Source organism: Alosa sapidissima, chromosome 8 (genome assembly GCF_018492685.1).
Source record: "Alosa sapidissima isolate fAloSap1 chromosome 8, fAloSap1.pri, whole genome shotgun sequence".
In the NCBI taxonomy this organism is placed as follows: Eukaryota; Metazoa; Chordata; class Actinopteri; order Clupeiformes; family Clupeidae; genus Alosa; species Alosa sapidissima.
Window position 1 is genome coordinate 36,911,672 of NC_055964.1, and position 24,354 is coordinate 36,936,025.

The 24,354-nt window shown below is 45.3% G+C and overlaps 2 protein-coding genes across 14 annotated transcripts in view; both read left to right on the plus strand.

The window, feature by feature from the left end:
• Positions 1 to 4,119, plus strand: part of rxrab (retinoid x receptor, alpha b) — a 91,143-nt gene extending 87,024 nt beyond the window's left edge. The window contains 1 exon segment of the mRNA XM_042101366.1: positions 91 to 4,119. Coding sequence (XP_041957300.1) covers positions 91 to 238 — 148 coding nt within the window. The 3' untranslated portion in view covers positions 239 to 4,119.
• A 1,401-nt stretch (positions 4,120 to 5,520) lies between these two features.
• Positions 5,521 to 24,354, plus strand: part of brd3b (bromodomain containing 3b) — a 29,899-nt gene continuing 11,065 nt past the window's right edge. For 2 of the 13 annotated variants that reach the window (XM_042101349.1, XM_042101356.1), the window contains exons 1-10: positions 5,522 to 5,856; positions 7,013 to 7,377; positions 8,389 to 8,526; positions 10,586 to 10,730; positions 11,984 to 12,207; positions 17,849 to 18,241; positions 18,713 to 18,841; positions 19,076 to 19,282; positions 22,794 to 22,862; positions 23,716 to 23,936. In XM_042101349.1, coding sequence (XP_041957283.1) covers positions 7,177 to 7,377; positions 8,389 to 8,526; positions 10,586 to 10,730; positions 11,984 to 12,207; positions 17,849 to 18,241; positions 18,713 to 18,841; positions 19,076 to 19,282; positions 22,794 to 22,862; positions 23,716 to 23,936 — 1,727 coding nt within the window. In that variant the 5' untranslated portion in view covers positions 5,522 to 5,856; positions 7,013 to 7,176. Of the gene's footprint in view, positions 5,864 to 5,898; positions 6,347 to 7,012; positions 7,378 to 8,388; positions 8,527 to 10,585; positions 10,731 to 11,983; positions 12,208 to 17,848; positions 18,242 to 18,712; positions 18,842 to 19,075; positions 19,283 to 22,793; positions 22,863 to 23,715; positions 23,937 to 24,354 lie in introns of those variants that run through there. The other 11 variants (XM_042101351.1, XM_042101357.1, XM_042101353.1 and 8 more) reach the window with 11 other exon arrangements.

A 24,354-nucleotide genomic window follows, 5' to 3' on the forward strand; every position in this document is an offset into this window, starting at 1 on the left:
GTGTGTGTGTGTGTGTGTGTGTGTGTGGTGTGTGTGTGTGGTGTGTGTGGTGTGTGTGTGTGTGTGTGTGTGTGTGGTGTGTGTGTGCAGGTTTGCGAAGCTCCTGCTGCGTCTGCCGGCCCTGCGCTCTATTGGGCTCAAGTGTCTGGAGCACCTGTTCTTCTTCAAGCTCATCGGAGACACGCCCATCGACACCTTCCTCATGGAGCTGCTGGAAACCCCGCACCAGATGACGTAATGGACGTCACACACACACAGACACACACACAGTGATCGGCGTCCCACGGGGAGGAATGTCGCCGCTTCACCTCAAGAAGACTTTTGTGCCACTCTCAGAAAACCATTGTGCTCTCTCTCTCTCATAGTGTCATTTCCTGTCTCTCTGTCTCTCTCTCTCTCTCTCTCATAGTGTCATTTCCTGTGTCTCTCTCTCTCTCTCTCTCATAGTGTCATTTCCTGTCTCTCTGTCTCTCTCTTGCGTGCTCTGTTTCCCTCTGTCTGCTTCTCTCTGTCTGTGTGCCTGACGACTGGTCCCACTGGAGAGTTCCCATTGGGTGTAAAGGAAACAGACAGTGATGAGACCCTACCCCGGGCTACCCCAGTACAGGCTCCTCCCTCATCAGGCTGATTGACAGGACAGGAGACAGCCCACTCCTGCAGGAACCTGATTAACTGCACACACTGGATCTCTCAGTTCATCGCATCTCCGCTGCACACCTGACCTGAGATCAGACCGTCTCCTCCTCCTGCCTCTCACCACAACAGTACACGCTGCGCTGCACACCTGACCTGGGATCAGACCGTCCCCGCTGACCTGGGATCAGACCGTCCCCGCTCGCTGCACACCTGACCTGGGATCAGACCGTCCCCGCTGACCTTGGATCAGACCGTCCCCGTTGACCTGGGATCAGACCGTCCCCGTTGACCTGGGATCAGACCGTCCCCGCTGACCTGGGATCAGACCGTACCCGCCTCCTCTCGCTCACCACTACAGTACACACTGCGCCCAGAGCAGCCCTAGCAGAGCGCTCTCTCTCTCTCTCACTCTCTCTCCTGTGTATGGGCTGGGGATGGTGATTCACATGATGAGAAGATTTCTGTTCTTCTGTACCTCAATCAGCAGCCCTGTGCACAGTGCTGTCAGGTCCTCTCACTGCCCAGGACCCAACGGCACACTCCTGCCTTTAGCAGCAGGCACAGACACAATCACAGACACAACACGCCTGCCTTCAGCAGCAGGCACAGACACAGACACAGCACCCAGGACCCAACTACACACGCCTGCCATCAGCAGCAGCCACAGACACAGGCACAGACACAGGCACAGACACAGGCGTGTGCGCTTCTTTACCTCTGAGGAAGGACAAGGCGGAGGAGACAAAATGACCCTTCCTCATTTTTGGCACTTAGCTCTTTTGCCAAGTAGTGATGACACTAGCCAAGTAGTGATGACACTAGCCAAAAGGCACTGTACAGGAGGTAGAGACCGTGGCCTCGTTTGGGTATGACCAGACCAAACAAACGGCCGGCCTCTCTGAGGCAGAAAGTTATGAAAAGCAAGGGCGCCAATCATGTTTTTTTATGATTAATTAACAGCGTAGAAATGTTTTCAGACGTCAAACTCAAATTGTGGTTTCATTCTACTGTTGCATGTGTTTGTACCGAGCATTTCCAAAGAGTGCTTTAGGCTCTGGAGTCCCTTCAGCAGGTGGCAAAACAGTACACCAGTACACACACACACACACACAAACACACAAACCGGAGCTGTGAAGCTGTGGACTTGCCTCAGGGACACTGTGGGCATATACAGAGAGCTCACACCACCCCCTGGTGGATAGGAGACCACACTGCAACCACATCACATCACATCACATCACGGACGACTGAAGCCATCTGAACAGCTGAACGGCCACACATGCACTGTGTGTGTGTAGTCCGGGAAATATACCTCAGGTTTAAACCTCATGTCATTTTTCTGTTGGTTTCCTCAGTGGGAGTAGTATTTTGGACAACATGCTTAACATATGTACTCGTTAAGTACAAAGCAATAATTCATTTCCATAAAGGATTTCTGATTTTGGTTTTTATACGTTATTTACATACCAAGTATTGCATACTGAGCCGTTCCTCGCCAAACAGTATTGCCCAGGGAGTGACTGTACTGTAGTATTACACTTCTGATTTCTAACGGAAACAGCAGCTGTAGAGATGAAGTCTCAGAGACCTCCCTCCCGTTCACTGCCCCAAGGTCAGGGAGCCAAGGCCAGGGCCATGTCCCCATTTGAAGCTGTAATTGGCTCTCTTCTAAACATAATCAACCAATCAGCCGCTGATCCTCAGATGTGTGCATTCCATGTATGCGCCATGTAGTGTCATCAGCAACATATTTTGTGTGTAAACACAGTAAGTACACAGGAAGCCAGAGCAGCTCAGACTTTTATTTTCATAATTGCAGGAAGGTGTTCCTCTGTTCTGGCTTATAGAACCTTATTATAAGGTGCAGTATGTATGGGAAATGAGTTGACAATGTGTTTCTTTAAACTATATCTGTTTATGTGTTGATCTAGTTCCATGTATTCCTCTGCATTTCTTTGTTGCTTACCTTAACTGAAACAAACAATGAAGAGGTATAAAATACACAGGAATGTTGGCCCACTGAATACAGGGCCATTTAATACAGGCCCATTTAAATGTTTGACAAAAATTGCATGCTACACTACATACTGTATCATGAAGAAGATTTAAATTTTTAAATTTTGTTTGATTTTGTGTGAAATTGCTACCCAGGAAATCCAGAGTTCTCGTGAGAGCTAAATTTGACAGCGAGTGACTCTGGCGACGAGTAATGATGCTCATTACCTATGCCCATGGAGCCGAGCTGCACCAATCACATCGGTGTATCTGATATAGGCGGGCCAGAGGCGAGCTAAACAGATGACGACAGCGCTGAAACGTCGATGTCCGGAAACATTGGTCGAAGTGTTATCCAATTGCGTGCAGTGATATTTTCAAACGCATGCTTGGTGCCGCCCCCTCGAGTTGGGCCATTTTCATTACTCGTAGCCAGACCTTTAATCTTTCGGACTGGGTCTGGTCCTCCAGGGTATGAGACTGCAGCAAGCCTCACTAATAGATCTCCCCAGCTGGTCTCCCTGGCAACCCTACAGGGGCGGAGTCAGGGCCATGTCAGGACCCCACCCCGCCTGCTGGGTGAGTCATGCAGGTTAACGACACTGAGATTTACACGTGCGATGATACACAGCTTATCCAACAGCTAACAACTCAGCTTATCAAACAGCTAACAACTCAGCTTATCCAACAGTGAACAACACAGCTTATCAAACAGCCAACAACACAGCTTATTCAACAGCTAACAACACAGCTAACAACTCAGCTTATCCAACAGCTAACAACTCAGAGCATCAAACAGCTAACAACTGAGCGCATCCAACAGCTAACAACTCAGCTTATCAAACAGCTAACAACTCAGCTTATCAAACAGCTAACAACTCAACTTATCAAACAGCTAACAACTCAGCACATCCAACAGCTAACAACTCAGCTTATCAAACAGCTAACAACTCAGCTTATCCAACAGCTAACAACTCAGCGCATCAAACAGCTAACAACTCAGCGCATCCAACAGCTAACAACTCAGCGCATCAAACAGCTAACAACTCAGCTTATCCAACAGCTAACAACTCAGCGCATCAAACAGCAACCACTGTTGCTGTTTCTAGCGAGTCAGCATCAACATACACAAACCCAAGAGACCCCACCAACAAACTCACTTCCTAGCTGAATCATAAAAGACCATGAAAAAAAAGAAAGAATATATTTTTGTACAAATGTAATTTTATCCCTCCTATGTAGTTATTTCCTTCATCCTATGGAATGTTGTGTAATTTGTGTAAATGCTGATTTCTGGAACAAAACAAAATAAAGAATGGGAGAGATGCCTTGAGGATGTCCTGACACTCTGGAACTCCTCTGACTAATTGAGGTTCTGGAACTATGCCTAACAATGGAGCGAGGGTTCTTTTTTGTATCCTAGAAGAGCGGACTGTGTGTCCCTCTGAACTGTTTGTTGTTCTGACGACAATTAAAAATTCAAGTTTTGGACTCGTTGTTATCCTTTTGCAACTGTTAGAGGTAGGATTGCTCAATAATCATGATCAATTTCATGCTTTCTAAACTTTAAAATAATTAACACTGGATTACATTGAATTTTATTCTACTAAAAAAAGCTAAAAACTACAAGCAATAATGGATTGTGTACAGCCTACAATAGTTACTACGGTACAGCACAGCGGTGTGCAAAACAAGAGCATTGTTGCAAAAAAGTGAATTATTACATTTTAATTATGTTGCTTTCATAATTGTTGGAAGTCATAGTTGACTATTTGATTATTTTGATTGATTAATTTATTGACTGATTGCATAGCCCTACTTAGAGGTTACGTAGACACTGCCATTCAAAATCTTATTTGAAAAAATGCACTCAACTTTTCAAATACAGGATAGTTTCCCAGAAACAAGACACCACAACATTTATTTCAAATTATTTCTTGAATGATTTGTGTACATTTTTAACCATCCTATACATCTCATCTTTCAGCCTCATGTTAACCAGTCTTTAAAAACACAGATAGGGTAGGCCTACATAATAATGAGAGAGAGGGGGAAAACATTTGCCACCATTTTTATGGGTGAGTGTCCTCTTCACTTGCTGCTTTATTAAATATTTTGAGAGAATAGTTTAGAGCTTTAAAGCCATGTAGATAAAGGCCTGAGGGGAACAAATAATGGAGCTCTCTGCTCTGCAATGCCAAGGAAAGTAGACTGCATAATCGTCAGCCTAGGCTACTGTTCAAAGGACATGCGGAAAGTGCTATAGCAGAGGGCAGGGTGAGTGCCTCTTATCTTCTCCCCTGTCTCATAGCAGAGAGTAAAGGCTGAACACTCATATGAGCCCAGATACTCAACTATAGCACAGGTGGCTTTTTCACTGCTGGCTGTAGCCTACAGGTGAGAAGACAGCATGCTGCACCCCCCGTGGAGCAGTGAGTAGGACTACTAGCAATATTGAGGAGTTGTACAATATGTACAAAGTTGTTGTACATTAAAGACATTTAATAATTTATTTTATTCGTTGTTGATTCAAACAATTCCTACTTAACCTACGGGTGGACCTGGTGTAGCTTTCTCAAGGCAGAAAGATCTCATATTAGGTAGGCCCTACTCTATTTTTTGAGACTAGAAAGACAGGTGAAATAATTTGCATAAACAAACGCAAATGCAAGATGCTGAGGTGTAGGGTAATTAGACGGCATCGAGCCGATTATTACCCCTGGACTACAGCAAACGGCTACGTCCCTGATGACACGGCTTCGTAATGAGCCACAGAGTCCACAAAGCTGTTTACCTAGCAGCTGAATTGCATTTTGGGACATGCAGTCTTCTTCATTTTAAACCAGCCCACCCACAGCCGCCGACCGAGGAGCACAACGCGCCTGTCCAGTGCTTAAAAGATATTTTAGCAACTGTGTCTTTCTAACTGTGACCAAATTAATGTCCTCCTTACACATGACGGTGTTTTTCATTAGATACTGTGGAGCACGAGGATGAATGGTACAGACACGAAAGATTTCCAAAAATGTATAGCCGGGGTATGGGCACGCGAACCAATTATTTGCACAACAATGACCATGATACCGTGCGACATCTGCGCATGGGCACGGGACTATTCAACTACAGTCGACCCAACCATCTATTATGCTTCTTCGCTGCAATAAAAGCTACCTGAAAGACTGCAAGCAAAACGCTACCGGAACCACTTCGGGGGAAAGTAATAAAGTAAAACGTATATATTTATGATTCGTGCTTTTGGTTTCAATTTTAACTGTTCCATCTTTGAGTGGTTAAACGTACACTTAGCTAACACAGCAACCTGCTCTAAGAAGATAGCCGCTCAGAGTCGCTCTGATGCTCGGTGCTTTGCAACAATGTAACAAAGCGTACTTTCATCCCCTAGCTGCAAATGTGCTAAGTTTAAAGGAAGCCGAAATGTTCACCTAGACATTGTAACGCTTAATTGTGGACGCAGATGTATTTCTACCACCATGGATTTCAAATTAGCCCGCTAAGTAGCTAGCTGGTCGGCATGCACACAATGGCTCTCGTTAGAGAGCGAGCGATATGGAATGGTTTGCTGGCTCGAAGACAGCGTTATCTAGTTAGCTAGCTAACAGTAGCGACTATTGCTAGCTGGCTAACTAGCTTATGAGATCGTCTGCATTCCAGACTGGAGGTCCTATCTGTTCACTGCCCGCCATCTTTTAAAGAAGTAAATGCCGAATGAAGTAGCCGTGGGGCTGTTTGTTGCATTCATTTAATCGTAATGTTTTACGTGGTATCTTCTCTGGGAATACATAGCTAATCGTGTTGGTAGCTAGTTGGCTAGCGTTACATCCAAGCGAGTTGGTGTAACTCTGAACAAGTAGCTAACGACGTTTTACGTTCACGTGGCTAGACGTAGCGTAAAACTTGAGTTGTGTTAAACAGTCAGTTTCTCCAGAAACATGGCCGTATTATTAACATCTAAAACGTCTAACTTCACCGGGGTAATCAGAAGCTTCTGTAAAGTTATGTTCTGCACGCTGTTGCATGTGTGCACCCTGTGATGACTAGAAACCAATTTGTCCCAGACACAGGAAGGAGAGTGCCGGAGACAATGTGTTTAGCGCTTTAATTTGTTAATTATCAAAACTTCCTGAAGTCCATGTCTAACTGTCGAGCATGTACACACTGGTTGCAGTGAGATGTTTATAATAGCACTTTAATTAAGCACACAGGTTGAAATTAATTATGCAAATGGTCACTTCGCTGGCATGCAATCATGTATGGCGTATACAGTACATTAGCCAGGTGTAAAACTGTTTTGTATTTGAAATGAACACAGAGGTGTGCTATGTTGTCCCATAACTGAACTTAGTTGTGTGTGTGTGTTTAGTAGAGTGCGGACACCCATCTCTGAGATGGGATGTGTGGATGCAGGGGGCCTTAAGGAGCAGACCCCACCACGACACTGCGCCCACTGATAACTAACCCGGACCCTCCAGACGTCGCTGCAGAGCCCCCTCAGGACAGTCGCGCTCGTCCTGTTCCCCGGACAACATGTCGGGCGAGGCCCCCGCCGCCCAGACGCCTCCCCCGATAACCAACCCCCCGCCTCCCGAGGTGACCAACCCCACCAAGCCCGGACGCAAGACCAACCAGTTGCAGTACATGCAGAATGTGGTGGTGAAGACTCTGTGGAGGCATCAGTTCGCCTGGCCCTTCTACACGCCTGTAGATGCCATCAAACTGAACCTGCCTGTGAGTAGGACATGGAACTCTCTGCTGCATGTGCCCCGGGGGATTATGGGTACTTTGTGTTGAACGCATGCTGGCCATACTGTGTATTTGCAGAACACAAACCCTGAGTCTAAAAACATGGACATCCGTAAACCCCGAGAGTTGTGTTAAACAGCCAGCCAGTCTGAAAACATGGACATATTCCTTTATTGGGAATGCAGCCAGGTTGGTATGCACTAACCTGAAAGTCGAGGGTTCCATTCACTGTTGTACCCTCGAGGAAGGTCCTTTAACCCGGAGTTGCTCCAGTCGCTAGCAGCCCCTTTACTCTGTTGAGACTGGCTGGGTTTGACTCCTGAGCAGCAGTGCTGTAGTGTCTGTTGTGCCCTTGAGGAAGGCACTTTAACCCTGAGTTGCTCCAGTGACACTGGCTCTGCATTTTATTAATATCTGTAAGTCATTTGGGATAAAAGCGTCAGCCAAATAAGTGAAGACTAAAGATAATCCAACAGAGATAATCCTAGCAGACTAACTGCACCAGGGTGAACTAAAGATAATCCTAGCAGACTAGCTTCACCAGGGTGAACTAAAGATAATCCTAGCAGACTAACTTCCTAGCAGACTAGCCTCACAAGGGTAAACTGCTCTACAGTTCGGTTCTGCAAACTGTTGCGTATGTGCTCCATGGAATTTCTACAAACCAGCTTGACCCTTGACCCTCTGCTGCATGTTACCCTGGGGATTCTGGGTACTGTGTTGAAAGCATGCAGGCTGCATGTTTCCCTGGGGATTCTGGGTACTGTGTTGAAAGCATGCAGGCTGCATGTTTCCCTGGGGATTCTGGGTACTGTGTTGAAAGCATGCAGGCTGCATGTTACCCTGGGGATTCTGGGTACTGTGATAAAAGCATGCAGGCTGCATGTTACCCTGGGGATTCTGGGTACTGTGATGAAAGCATGCAGACTGAATGTTTTGGATTTACAGAACACAAACCTCTTCTCTTTCTTTTTGTATTGTTACCCTTCAATGTAGGATTACCACAAAGTGATCAGGAACCCGATGGACATGGGGACGATTAAGAAACGACTAGAGAGCAATTACTACTGGACTGCGGGGGAGTGCATGCAGGACTTCAACACTATGTTTACCAACTGTTACATTTATAATAAGGTAACACTTCAACACTATGTTTACCAACTGTTACATTTATAATAAGGTAACACTTCAACACTATGTTTACCAACTGTTACATTTATAATAAGTGAAGTCAGTTTTATTTGTATAGCGCATTTAACATGCACAGAGTGCAACCCAAAGCTCCACATATAAGACATTGTCATTGACACATAGACTAACAAAGACAATAGATGCCGGACGGAGCGGTGTAGTCGCCAGCTTACCCGTGACACCAAGACATAGCTGCTACATTTAAGAAATAACAAACACAAAAGATGCCGGACGGAGCGGTGTAGTCGCCAGCTTACCCGTGACACCGAGACATAAAAGACAGACAACAAACAAATTAATAAATAAAATAATTAAAAATTAAAAATTTTCGCGTGAAACTGGGCACAGCTGTGTCTCCACAACCAATGCAACGCCAACAAAGTTCTTTACAACTGACCAACCCGGTGAACTCACTGGCAGTCTGGAGAGAACGTTAACGTTAGGCCTTGTTAGTCTGGAGATCACTGGAAGCATAACAGTCCAAAGTCGTAGGTGATCTTGTAGATCAGCAACTCGGTGGACTTTTAACAGCGACAGTTTGTTGGTCCGTGATGCAGAGTTCTTCAACGTTAACGTTAGTCTGCTCAATCAAGACTCCAGGCAGTTGGCATGGCAGCGCACAGGTCAGAAACAGCTCGACGGCCTCGGCAGATCTTTCGCAGAGTAGCTCCAGCTGCTGTACCGAGAAATCCCCTCGACCAGACAGCGAAGTGCAGCACCGGCTCACAGATGGATGGGAAGGATGTCAGAGGCCCAGGGCAAAAGCTAGCCATAGCAAGCTCCCAATGGACAAACGTTAACGACATCAGCCGACTTGGAACAGTAAAAAGGACTAAGAGAATAACATGAAAACTATCAAAAATAACGTAAATAAAGACAGAAAACATTTAACTAGACAAATCAATACAAAAAATAAACATGACATTACATAAAATTATGAACATTACATAAAAACAAACAAAAACATGATGCCAGACGGAGCGGCGTGTCTCGCTAGCGTCCCCGTAACCTAGCAATAAGGTACTGTAACATTTCAACACTATGTTTACCAACTGTTTCATTTATAATGATTATGGTATTTAGCTTTTGTCCAAAGCGATATACAAATAACAACAATACAAAGTTAAATTTAACGGTAAACTATTTAAAAAGTTGGTAAGACTCCATTAAGGAAAAAGCTGAGAGCTTTTGCACACCTCCTTGGGACAGGTGCGTTTGAGAAGGACCATAGGGTCACCAATATCAAAGGTGCGTCAGAGAAGGACCACAGGGTCACCAATATCGAAGGTGCGTCGGAGAAGGACCACAGGGTCACCAATATCAAAGGTGCGTCGGAGAAGGACCATAGGGTCACCACAGGGTCACCAATATCAAAGGTAGGTCGGAGAAGGACCACAGGGTGACCAACATTAACACCAACACTGTGGGCCAAGTTAAACCTCGTTTGCGCTCCAGCATCGGAATCAGGGTAAGCAACGGGGTGATGAGTGTCAGAAGGCATAGGTATCCTCTATCCCTCAGTAAGCTACCCGTCAAGTTCTCCTGTAATTGCACATATTGCTCAAGTTAGAGCCTACACATTAATTAGCCTGTAGTGGATCTGATAATATTCTAATAAGGTATAGGCCTAATGCACCCTGTTCAAATGTGTTGCTGAAGATAGATTCCTGGTACATCCTGGCATCGTGTACTGTTAAATGTAAAAGTTGGTATTGTTTTCGTAGTTGTCATTAAGTAAGTTGTTGCCATTGTTATGTAAGTTGTTGCCATTATTATGATTTGACATTTAGTTGATTTTACTATAAACTGTTGCTTTTAATGCTACTGTGATGTTGATTGTCATGCTGTGTTTGTAAGTTGCTTCAGATAAAAGTGTCTGCAGAACACTGTACTTCATGGTACAGAAGTACCATGAAACGTGCAGGTTAATGCCCAGTGTCCCCTGTCTATCTGTCCCCTGTCCCCTGACCCCTGACCCCTGACCCCTGTCCTGTGTTTGCAGCCCACGGACGACATAGTGCTGATGGCGCAGGCTCTGGAGAAGATCTTCCTGCAGAAGGTGGCGTCCATGCCCCAGGAGGAGGTGGAGCTGCTGCCACCGCCGCCCAAAGGCAAGAGCCGCAAGCCGGGCGCTCCGCCCAGCGCAGGTGAGCGCACAGCCGCCAGGTGTACCGAGGGGCGTCAGCCCCGAGTCTCTCTCAGCCAGGTGTGCCAAATCTCTCAGCCAGGTGTGCTGAGGAGGGTCAGCCCCGAGTCTCTCTCAACCAGGTGTGCCGAGGGGGGTCAGCCCCGAGTCTCTCTCAACCAGGTGTGCCGAATCTCTCAGCCAGGTGTGCCGAGGGGCGTCAGCCCCGAGTCTCTCTCAGCCAGGTGTGCCGAATCTCTCAGCCAGGTGTGCCGAGGGGCGTCAGCCCCGAGTCTCTCTCAGCCAGGTGTGCCGAGGGGCGTCAGCCCCGAGTCTCTCTCAGCCAGGTGTGCCGAGGGGGGTTCAGCCCCGAGTCTCTCTCAGCCAGGTGTGCCGAGGGGGGTTCAGCCCCGAGTCTCAGCCAGGTGTGCCGAGGGGGGTCAGCCCCGAGTCTCTCAGCCAGGTGTGCCGAGTCTCTCTCAGGGACTGAGGCGTGAGATGGGCTCTGCCACTGCCACAGCATGGCTCATATAAAGTCATTCACAGGGAGGTGCTTTTAATCTTTCAGAAGTCTCTTTGTATTATTTATTATATATTTATCTGAACGTAGATACTGCTTATGAATCTTTGTACCTACAGTTCATGGAGATAAGCTGTGTGTTGTCGAATGTCTAGCTATGTAGGTTTGGGTTTGTAGCTACAGTTCATGGAGATAAGCTATGTGCTGTTGAATGTCTAGCTGTGTAGGTTTGGGTTGCTGCATGTGCACCCTTGTGCAAAGGTGACTGAGTCCATTTCTCCAAAAGGAAAGAAATGATGATCTAATGAAATTCTGATAAAGAGAAATCTCCCTCTGTTTATTAAACATACACTATGCAGGTTTAGGTGTTAAAGGTACACTATGCAGGTTTAGGTGTTAAAGGTACACTATGCAGGTTAAGGTGTTAAAGGTACACTATGCAGGTTAAGGTGTTAAAGGTACACTATGCAGGTTTAGGTATTTTTGGCGACTGTAGAGTTCCCTCTAAAGTCGCTGTGTATTTATATGTTACTCTGCTGTTGTAAATTGTAAATGCTATTGTAAACTTCTCGTGACTAATCCCCCCTCTACACAATGCAAATGCTTTTGTTGTGGAGGTGAAGGATTAACAACAGGCAGAAACGATCTCCAAAGAGCTATATCTATTGATGAAGATGTGTTTGGTTGTTCCTGCAGAGACCTCGGCTTGTTTAATAAATTGTGTGTGATGAAGATGTGTTTGGTTGTTCCTGCAGAGACCCCGGCTACGGTTGCTACGGGCGTGTCCTCCGGGTCGCCCTCCTCGTCCTCATCGCCCACTCAGACGTCCCAGACGCCGGTCATCGCCGCCACGCCCGTCGCCGCCACGCCCGTCGCCGCCACGCCCGTAGCCGTAGCAACCATCACCTCCAACATCCAGGCCACGCCCCCAGCGGCCGCCGTGATGCCTGTCGTCCCCTCAGCGCAGCCCGTCGTCAAGGTGAGTCCGAGAGACTGGGCCAATCAGAGAGGGAGGAGGGAGGGAAGAAGGCGAGCCCGACCAATCAGAAGCCCCTTTTATACATGCACTGTATGTGTGAACACAATGTCTCAATTACCGTATTTTACCTAGAAATCACCATATTTTATCTGGAAATCACGTGGGTCAGACACTACCAGCCCCCTAGTACTGGTGAGCGCATATCTGAACACAGACGTAAAGCACAGGTAGATTCACCTAGTAATAATAATAATAAAAATAATAATAATAATAATAATAAACTTTATTTGTATAGTACCTTTCATACACAGAACGCAGCTCAAAGTGCTTTACATTTAACATTTAACACAATAATAGAGAATAAAAAATAATAATAATAAAACGGCCCTGAAAAAAACATATCGGTCGATCCCTACTAGTGAGGGGATATCTGAACTCAGCAGTTAAAGCATGGTGCACCTAGTGAGGGGATATCTGAACTCCGCCGTTAAAGCACCTAGCAGTGTTTCCCATACATTGACTAATCTGTGGCGGGGCGCCACGAAATAAAAATTGGCCGCCACACATAAATATTCTATGTTTAATTTAAATTAAATTAAATTTAAGATCAGATCCTTGCATTGCCATTGAGCTGCGCTTTTTACGCACGCAGCCTTTCCTTGAATTGATTTTAAGGTTATGTTAATTACTTACAAAGCTCTGAATGGCATAGCACCTTCATATATCTCTGAGCTTTTAATATCTTATCAACCACAAAGGAAACTTAGATCATCCAATTCTAATCTTTTAATCGTACCCAAAGTGCTCCACAAACAAAGTGGAGAAGCTGCGTTTATCCATTATGCCCCCAAACTATGGAACACCCTGCCTCTGTACATCAAGCAGGCGAGTTCAGTAAATATTTTTAAAAAAGATCTGAAAACATACCTGTACAGGAAAGCTTTTAGTTAACTCATCTTATCCTGTAGACTACATTTTCAGATTATTCTACATCTGCTACTATTGGAGGGCGCAGCCAGCCAGAAGCAGATGGGCTCCCCCTATTAAGTCAGGTTCTGCTCAAGGTTTCTTCCTGGAATATGGGAGTTTTTCCTTGCCGCAGTCGCCATATGGCGTGCTTGTGGGGGGTAAGAGGGTTAAGGCTGCCAGTCTTATGACGTCATTTTCTATATTTTTGATATGTTGCTGAGCATATCATAAACAGCAAAGAAAAGTGATTGATAATGACTGACTGACTACTATTGTGTTACATGCTTCAAATGTAAAGCACTTTGAGCTGCATTCTGTGTATGAAAGGTGCTATACAAATAAAGCTTTATTATTATTATTATTTATTATTGTCCCGCCCTGCTCTCTCTCGTATCCCCCTGCCCCTCCTCTGCATGTGCATTTAACAAAATATTCCCGATTGTTGAATGATTGTTGTTGCCACATAGAAGCATTACATAGAAGATGTCTGGCTAAATTGCTATTAAATCCGCTTAGCATCGTGACCATGCTGCACAAATTTGTTCAAAACTGCTGCATTGAAGTTAACTCTGCTAAGATCTTATCACAACATAGTAGGCTACATTGAAGAGACTAAACTAAGTTAAGTTATGCAATCAAGCAGTATCTCAAAGCTAACGTTAAAATACTGTTTGGATGTCAAATTTAGCATGCTTAGCCTACTTACAGCTGCTTGTCAATTTCGTTGAAGGGCTCATTTTATTGACTCTGAATGTTTGCAAAATCCCGATGTAAATGGAAAAGTGTTTTCCAAAATTCAAAAGTGCTTGTCCCAAGGAGAAGTACAAACCTTTATTTTAACTATGTAGAAAACGTTATGAATTGCATCCACACATCAGCAGTGACAGGCACTCAATTAGACCGATACAGCCCCCCCCCCCCCCCCCCCCCCTTGTCCAAGTCAGCTACCGCCACAAATTGAATCAAATTCTGTGGGAAACACTGACCTAGTGAGGGGATATCTGAATAAAGCACCTAGTGAGGGCATATCTGACCACAGACGGGTAAAGCATGGCATGGGTAGACTCACCTAGTGAGGGGATGTGGTGAGGTATCCCCTTGGCTTAACTGTAGCCAATATAAGTTTATGACTTATTCATGATCAATTTCATCCATTAATTCTTGTTCATGATAGACTATAGATATTTATCCATAAGGAAATGAAGGTGTCCAATAGCTTATACATATCATACATACACATAGGCACACAGACATATGACATCCTCGCACACAAACATACTACAAAAAAACAAAGGAAGATATTAGTAGTGTGCCTTTACAGTAAAGATCTCAGTAGTGCCCTTACAGTAAAGATATTAGTAATATCAGTAGTAGCCTTACAGTAAAGATATCAGTAGTGCCCTTACAGTAAAGATATCAGTAGTCCTTACAGTAAAGATATCAGTAGCCCTTACAGTAAAGATATCAGTAGTAGTCCTTACAGTAAAGATATCAGTAGTCCTTACAGTAAAGATATCAGTAGCCCTTACAGTAAAGATATCAGTAGTCCTTACAGTAAAGATATCAGTAGCCCTTACAGTAAAGATATCAGTAGCCCTTACAGTAAAGATATCAGTAGCCCTTACAGTAAAGATATCAGTAGCCCTTACAGTAAAGATATCAGTAGTCCTTACAGTAAAGATATCAGTAGTGGCCTTACAGTAAAGATATTAGTAGTGCCCTTACAGTAAAGATATCAGTAGTGGCCTTACAGTAAAGATATTAGTAATATCAGTAGTGGCCTTACAGTAAAGATATCAGTAGTCCTTACAGTAAAGATATCAGTAGTGGCCTTACAGTAAAGATATTAGTAATATCAGTAGTGGCCTTACAGTAAAGATATCAGTAGCCCTTACAGTAAAGATATCAGTAGTGGCCTTACAGTAAAGATATTAGTAATATCGGTAGTGCCCTTACAGTAAAGATATCAGTAGCCCTTACAGTAAAGATATCAGTAGTCCTTACAGTAAAGATATCAGTAGTCCTTACAGTAAAGATATCAGTAGTCCTTACAGTAAAGATATCAGTAGTGGCCTTACAGTAAAGATATCAGTAGTGGCCTTACAGTAAAGATATCAGTAGCCCTTACAGTAAAGATATCAGTAGCCCTTACAGTAAAGATATCAGTAGTGGCCTTACAGTAAAGATATTAGTAATATCAGTAGTGGCCTTACAGTAAAGATATTAGTAATATCAGTAGTGGCCTTACAGTAAAGATATCAGTAGTCCTTACAGTAAAGATATCAGTAGTCCTTACAGTAAAGATATCAGTAGTGCCCTTACAGTAAAGATATCAGTAGCCCTTACAGTAAAGATATCAGTAGTGGCCTTACAGTAAAGATATCAGTAGCCCTTACAGTAAAGATATTAGTAATATCAGTAGTGCCCTTACAGTAAAGATATTAGTAATATCGGTAGTGCCCTTACAGTAAAGATATTAGTAATATCAGTAGTGCCCTTACAGTAAAGATATTAGTAATATCAGTAGTGGCCTTACAGTAAAGATATTAGTAATATCAGTAGTGGCCTTACAGTAAAGATATCAGTAGTCCTTACAGTAAAGATATCAGTAGCCCTTACAGTAAAGATATCAGTAGTGCCAGTGCCCTTACAGTAAAGATATCAGTAGCCCTTACAGTAAAGATATCAGTAGTCCTTACAGTAAAGATATCAGTAGTCCTTACAGTAAAGATATCAGTAGTAGTCCTTACAGTAAAGATATCAGTAGTCCTTACAGTAAAGATATCAGTAGTCCTTACAGTAAAGATATCAGTAGTCCTTACAGTAAAGATATCAGTAGCCCTTACAGTAAAGATATCAGTAGTCCTTACAGTAAAGATATTAGTAATATCGGTAGTGCCCTTACAGTAAAGATATTAGTAATATCAGTAGTGCCCTTACAGTAAAGATATCAGTAGTGGCCTTACAGTAAAGATATCAGTAGTCCTTACAGTAAAGATATCAGTAGTGCCCTTACAGTAAAGATATCAGTAGTCCTTACAGTAAAGATATCAGTAGTGCCCTTACAGTAAAGATATCAGTAGTCCTTACAGTAAAGATATCAGTAGTCCTTACAGTAAAGATATCAGTAGTCCTTACAGTAAAGATATCAGTAGTCCTTACAGTAAAGATATCAGTAGCCCTTACAGTAAAGATATCAGTAGCCCTTACAGTAAAGATATCAGTAGTCCTTACAGTAAAGATATCAGTAGCCCTTACAGTAAAGATATCAGTAGTCCTTACAGTAAAGATATCAGTAGTCCTTACAGTAAAGATATATAGCTCCATACCACAGCAATATATAGTGCGCCATGTTAGCATTATTAATCATCATTATTGAGCCTATATTGTGCTCCATGCCACGTAAGGGATAATGTATAGAACGCTGGTCATTATTGGGAAAATAAGTCCCGACAGGGTGAACCGGACCCCGACGCGCCAGCGGGATTACCATTTCGTCGTGGCTTTTGCTGAGAAACAAACACGCTGAACTTGAATCAAACATTCTTTAGAACACAGCTGATCAACCGTCTGCTTTCACTTTTGAATGAAGTTCCAATGCAAGAAGTGACCGGACTACTTGCGGAGGGATATGAAAAACTTAAATCAGCAGCACAAAACCTGTTGCCATTGACAGCGGTAATTATATGTTTGCAGCGGTAATTACATGAAAATATTTTACCGTAGAACGTTGGGAAATCCCATTTAAGTCAATGGAGCGTTCTACTAGCATTGTGAAGAGCCGTATAATAAAGCGATATATTGTGCGTCAACACTGGCTCCTCCCCTTATTTAAATCACCCAGAGTATGTGAAGAGTTTGGTTCATAAACGCTATTTGGTTCCTAAACGCTACATCCACCATTTTAATGCATTCGGTCGGGGTTCGAACCGGCAACCCTCCGGTTACAGGTCCGAAGTGCTAACCAGTAGGCCACGGCTGCCTTATCTATACTGAATCAAAACAACACGAGCAATTTGATTGATATTACCAGAAATACACAATTAAATAGCATGACTTTTTTTAATGTTTGTAAAAATGGATATACTCCAGGTATGAAGAACTACCACCCGTGTAATGTCTGTGTGTAAGGTTCATATGTCCACTCCGTTTGAGTTCGGGAGTCGGGACCTAATGTGGACGTTGTCCGGACGTTGTCCGGAGGTCATGTCTGAAAACAGTTAGAGGGGAGAGGAAAGATTGATAAGCTCAGCCAATGGCGAGATGGAGGCTCCCCTTATTACTGCCTGTTGTGAGGCTCCTGAGGGATCCGAGGAGAAGAAACGCTGGCCTAGTTTAGAAAAGCAGGATTGTTACTGAAGGCCCTTTTCCTGAAAGTGGAGTGTTTCCCTCTTGGTGCCGCAGATCGTACTCGACCAATCAGGAGTGTTTTTCTTTTAGCGCTGCAGATCGTACTCGACCAATCAGGAGTGTTTTTCTCTTAGTGCCGCAGATCGTACTCGACCAATCAGGAGTGTTTCCCTCTTGGCGCCGCAGATCGTACTCGACCAATCAGGAGTGTTTCCCTCTTGTTGCCGCAGATCGTACTTGACCAATCAGGAGTGTTTCTCTCTTAGCATGGCGTGTATTTGCAGTGTTGGTGCTGATTGGTGGGTTTGCGTTCCCTCTGCAGAAGAAAGGCGTGAAGCGGAAAGCAGACACGACCACGCCCACCACCTGCGCCATCACGGCCAGCCGAAGCGAGTCGCCTACGGGCGTTGGCACGGTAACGCCGCCCGACGCCAAGCTGGGCAAAGCGGCGTCGGCGGCGCGGCGCGAGAGCACCGGGCGACCCATCAAGCCGCCGCGGAAGGACCTGGAGGACGGCGACCTGCTGCAGCACGCCAGTAAGCGCGGCAAGCTGACGGAGCAGCTCAAGCACTGCGACGGCATCCTGCGCGAGATGCTGTCCAAGAAGCACGCCGCCTACGCCTGGCCCTTCTACAAGCCCGTGGACGCTGAGGCGCTCGAGCTGCATGACTACCACGACATCATCAAGCAGCCCATGGACCTCAGCAGCGTCAAAGTACACACACACACAAGCACACACACAAGCACAAGCACAAGCACACACACAAGCACAGACACACACACACACACACAGACACACACACACAGACACACACACACACACAGACACACACACACACACAGACACACACAAGCACGCACACGCACACACAAGCACACACAAGCACACGCACACACAAGCACGCACACACAAGCACGCACACACACACACACACACACACACACACACACACACACACACACACACACACACACACACACAAACACACACACACACACACAGCCCATGGACCTCAGCACCGTCAAAGTACACACGCCTGGCACACGGACACCACACACACACACACATGCCACATGCCCACATTCCTCTACTAGACACAGTGCTGTCCAAACATCACGTGCCATACACAACACAACTGCAACATGGGAACTGAACTAAGTGCTGCACGTTGTCTTGCCTCCACAGAAAAGGATGGATGGCCGCGAGTACGTAGACGCCCAGAGCTTTGCTGCAGATATCCGGCTAATGTTCTCAAACTGCTACAAATATAACCCACCAGATCATGAGGTGGTAGCCATGGCAAGGAAGCTTCAGGTAAGATTCAGATTCAGCTTTTGCTGCCAGAAGACGTTTGTGCTTTCAGCATCTGCGGCTGGGTTTACGGAACAATATCTGTGTGTGTGTCTGTGTCTGTCTGTATTCCTGTGTGTCTGTCTGTCTGTCTGTGTGTCTGTTTTCCTGTGTGTGTGTGTGTGTCTGTCTGTATTCCTGTCTGTCTGTCTGTCTGTCTGTCTGTGTGTCTGTTTTCCTGTGTGTGTGTGTGGTCAGGATGTGTTTGAGATGCGTTTTGCCAAGATGCCGGACGAGCCAGCGGAGCCCACGTCTCCGAGCGGTCTGGCGTCGGGGGCGGGGCTGGTCAGCAAGAGCACGGTGAGCAGCGAGAGCAGTGCTGACTCGTCCAGTTCGGACTCGGACTCCGAGGAGGAGCGCGCCACACGCCTGGCCGAGCTGCAGGAACAGGTGGGTGCCCAACAGGTGGGTCCCCCATCCAGCCGCGGACAACCAGCCCAGATACACACACACACATATACACACGCACACACACACTCACACACACACACACAACCAGCCAAGATCCACACACACACACACAACCAGCCAAGATCCACACACACACACACAACCAGCCAAGATCCACACACATACGCGCGCACACACACACACACACACACACGCACACACACACACACACACACGCACACACAACCAGCCAAGATATACACGCACACACAACCAGCCAAGATATCCACACACACACAACCAGCCAAGATATCCACACACACACACACACAACCAGCCTAGATATCCACACACACACACACACAATCAGCCAAGATATCCACACACACACACACAACCAGCCAAGATCCACACACACACACACACACAACCAGCCAAGATCCACACACACACACACAACCAGCCAAGATCCACATATATACACACAACCAGCCAAGATCCCCACACACACACACCAGAGTTTCCGCTAGAAAAAAATGGTGCCGGTCAAAGTGACCGGCAGAGGTTTCGTTTCGGACATTTTGATGATATGCCGGTCAAATATCCTATTATCGCTTCTTAATTAGTCAAGTTGAGGAAAACTGGAGACAGGCTATGTAGCTTAAAGAATGACATGACAATCAGGCTGAATAGAATGCAACATGTTCATTAGCCTAACTTACGTAAACATGCCTAACAAGATCTAGCCAGTATCTATGTTTTCATGGACAGCAAGAGTCCGCTTCGTTCATTGTTTTAAAAAGGCTACGTTGTTTGTTGCCCACGTTATCTCCAGTGGTTCCACTGTTTAACTTGCACAAATGCGCACACACAAGAATGAGCGCTCACACCACTACCCCTTAAAGGAATTATCCGGAGTAAAATGCACTTTAGATCGATTTACGGATGATTGGGGGTACATACGTTGAGTTGACATCAAAATCATGTCATTCGGATGTGTTTTGAGAGAGTTCGATTGTACCGTTTTCAGTCAAAACTCGTAGCCTGGAAGTGAGCCGTGCATATCAATTTCGCCGCTACAAAACGCTATTTTTATACCTCTTCTACAGTTCCAAACAACATAACACTTACGTGGTAGTGAGTAGAGGGTCCCTAAAGCCAAACCAAAGTATCCCGAGGTCTCTATGTGGTCGGATAGAGAGTCCAGAATGAATTTCATCAAGCCAGTACCTTTCCGGAAATGTTGCCATCTTTGCTGCCATCTTAAGGGGAAAGTCCGTAGGAGTCGATTGCTGAGTGTGTTGTAACACGCTCTGGAAATTCACAATTTTTTTTTTTTTTTTTTTTAACGGCGACGAAATTGTGAATTTCCAGAGCGTGTTACAACACACTCAGCAATCGACTCCTACGGACTTTCCCTCGGGATACTTCGGTTTGGCTTTAGGGACCCTCTACTCACTACCACGTAAGTGTTATGTTGTTTGGAACTGTAGAAGAGGTATAAAAATAGCGTTTTGTAGCGGCGAAATTGATATGCCCTGCTCACTTCCAGGCTACGAGTTTAGACTGAAAACGGTACAATCGAACTTTCTCAAAACACATCCGAATGACATGATTTTGATGTCAACTCAACGTATGTACCCCCAATCATCCGTAAATCGATCTAAAGTGCATTTTACTCCGGATAATTCCTTTAAGGCTATGCCTCTTTATTTGATAACAATAAATGAAGAAATGTTTCCTATTCTGGGAAATGTTTAGTTTCTTTTTCTTTTGGTCCGCAGTTCAATGATACCGTTTAATTGTGCCGGAAATTATCCGCGGACCAGCAATCTCCTCGTCGAGGAGGCCCTAACCCTGCAGATCTTAGACAGAGAAAGCATAGGCCTACTGTATGCTTTGGGTACAGAATACAGTTGCATGTCCAGTGTACACGGAGAATGACAGTGTCTTGGAGCGGCCGCAACCCCGCAACTCCACTTCCAACGTCATGATTCCGACAGATACGCCCGACACTTCTGCTTTTTATCTGGTGGTGGTGGAGTTGACCGGACATCTGAGGCTTCAGACGTTACCAATTTATCATCATCCATCGCGTCTGGCCTCTGAAAAAACTTTTAAGGCTAGTCTGCCTGGGCCTGGCCATGTTAAAACCGCCTCACTCATTTGTTTGTTGTTTAACATGGACATTTTAAGCGTGCGCTTCCTTTTTGAAATGCAGCATAGGCTATGCGTCTTGTTAATAGCTTTCAAACGGTACATTTAAAAACATAGCCAGAGGACGTATTGCTTTAATATAGGCTTACATTTTAAGGCTTATTCTCAAATTCAGATTGCGTTAGAGGGACGGGATTATTAGCCAATTTCAATCGGACAATTTGACCGGAGAGATTTAATTTTGTCGGACATTTCATTTTTTTTCCGGCCAATGTCCGGTAATTACCGGACAACGGAAACCCTGACACACACACACACACACACACACACACACAAACACGCACAACCAGCCAAGATCCACACCCAAGGGTGGAGGGACAGGCAGAGAATGCCCCCCCTCTCCCATACACACACACACACACACACACACATATTCACTCACACCACCTACAGTCTGACTCTCCCCACACACACACACTTGCACCACTTTCAGTCTGGCCCTTACTTACACACACACACTCACACTCTCTCTCTCTCTCTCTCTCTCTCTCTCTCACTCGCACTCGCACTACATTCAATCTGGCCCACACACACACACACTTCCACATGTATATAATATATCTCTATTGTATTTGATGGTTTGTCCTGAAGAGGGGACTCTTAATCTGGCCCTCACACACTCCCCAGAGCGGAAGTTAGCCGTCTCCCGCCTCTGCGCTCAGTGTGGCTCTCTTGGTACATGGCTTGCATGCTGTCATTTCTTCTTTAGGAGTAGAGCTCATGTTTACGTTTAGCTTAACTTGCTATGAGTAGAGCTCATGTTTACGTTTAGCTTAACTTGCTATGAGTAGAGCTCATGTTTACGTTTAGCTTAACTTGTTATGAGTAGAGCTCATGTTTATGTTCTACGCTTAGCGTAACTTGTTATGAGTAGAGCTCATGTTTATGTTTAGCTTAACTTGCTATGAGTAGAGCTCATGTTTACGTTTAGCTTAACTTGCTATGAGTAGAGCTCATGTTTACGTTTAGCTTAACTTGTTATGAGTAGAGCTCATGTTCTACGCTTAGCTTAACTTGTTATGAGTAGAGCTCATGTTCTAGGCTTAGCGTAACTTGTTATGAGTAGAGCTCATGCTTAACTTGTTATGAGTAGAGCTCATGGTTAACTTGTTATGAGTAGAGCTCATGTTCTACACTTAGCTTAACTTGTTGTTATGACTTAGTGGAACACACATTAGTTGCATTAGCTGTGTGATCTGATGCTGTAGCTGTTGCTGTCTGTTCGTGTTGTAACTTTAGCGTTGTGATGTTTTTGAGTCTATAACTCTCTTGTCCCCTGATCCTGATCACACTTTGGCTCTTTTACCAGCAAATCACTGTGGAGCACCCCAATGGTAACAGAGCTGGAAAAAAAAACGGGTGTGCCAAACGTTTCCAGGTGATTCTTCTTCCTTCCCGCTCCTCATTTGTGTTGCACCCTGTTGAGCTGAGCTGAGCGGTAGAGGGTTAAAGCTGAGAGGTCAGAGGTCAAGGGGAAGCGACGACACCGTGAGCGTGACGGAGGGGGGCAGAGGGGCCTCTGTAGCAGCAGGGTAGCGGTGGCATGGCTGGTAGCGGTTGGGTTCGGCCAGATTGCTGCGGCTCTGGCCCCGATCTGGCTCTCATCCGGCTCTGATCCGGGCCAGTGGTCTGCCAGAGTACGCAGTGATCTGGCTTAGAGGCATCTAACAGATCTAAGCGTCCGCTTGCCTCCCTCATCTGGGTAATCCTCACTTAGACTCGCTTTCCCAACATGCATCTGTGTGTGTGAGTGTGAGAGTGTGTGTGTGAGAGAGTGTAATTTGTTTTATGTTAAGTAATTCTGGTGATTTTGCAATTAAGTGGACAGTTACAATTGATACCGTTGTGATTTTATCTTTTTTTTTCTTTGTTCATATATTTTTATAAAATGGCATCAATAAGGATGAAGTTCCTCCTTATTGCATGCGTCTCAGCTTTAATTGAACAGTAATGTGATTCTCCACACTAACTCCTCTCAGTCTACTGTGAATCTCATGACTCGAGCAGCCTGATCGAGTGCAGCTGGTCAGGTCTAATTGAGTAGAGCTCATTGATAAACCCCTGAATGGCTGTCCAGTTCAGTGGCATCTTAAAACACACCCCTGCCCAGTCCTGCACTTTTTGATGCTTATCGTCATGAGATTATATTAAACTCCCAACCCCCCATGACCCCCCCCATGACCCCCAGCTTGGGTTGGCTGTGGCTGACGATCCTCAACCTTTCTCCTCAGCTCAAGGCAGTCCATGAACAGCTGGCTGCTCTGTCACAGGGTCCCGTGAGCAAACCAAAGAAGAAGAAGGAGAAAAAGGACAAGGACAAGAAGAAGAAGGAGAAGAACAAGCTGAAGGAGGACGACAAGAAGCCCAAGGCGGCCAGCCAGCCGGCCAAGCCCAGCCCGCAGAAGAAGACCGCCACCGCGCGCAAGCCCAACAGTACCTCCTCCGGATCCAGGTGCGCACGCACACACTATTATGTACTATGTGCACCAGGTGGTGGTGTAGTGCAGTATGTACTATGTGCACCAGGTGGTGGTGTAGTGCAGTATGTACTATGTGCACCAGGTGGTGCAGTGCAGTATGTACTATGTGCACCAGGTGGTGTTGTAGTGCAGTATGTACTATGTACCTGGTGCACATAGTACATACTGCACCAGGTGGTGTTGTAGTGCAGTATGTACTATGTGCACTAGGTGGTGTTGTAGTGCAGTATGTACTATGTGCACTAGGTGGTGTTGTAGTGCACTAGGTGGTGTTGTAGTGCAGTATGTACTATGTGCACTAGGTGGTGCTGTAGTGCAGTATGTACTATGTGCACTAGGTGGTGTTGTAGTGCAGTATGTGGTGTTGTAGTGCAGTATGTACTATGTGCA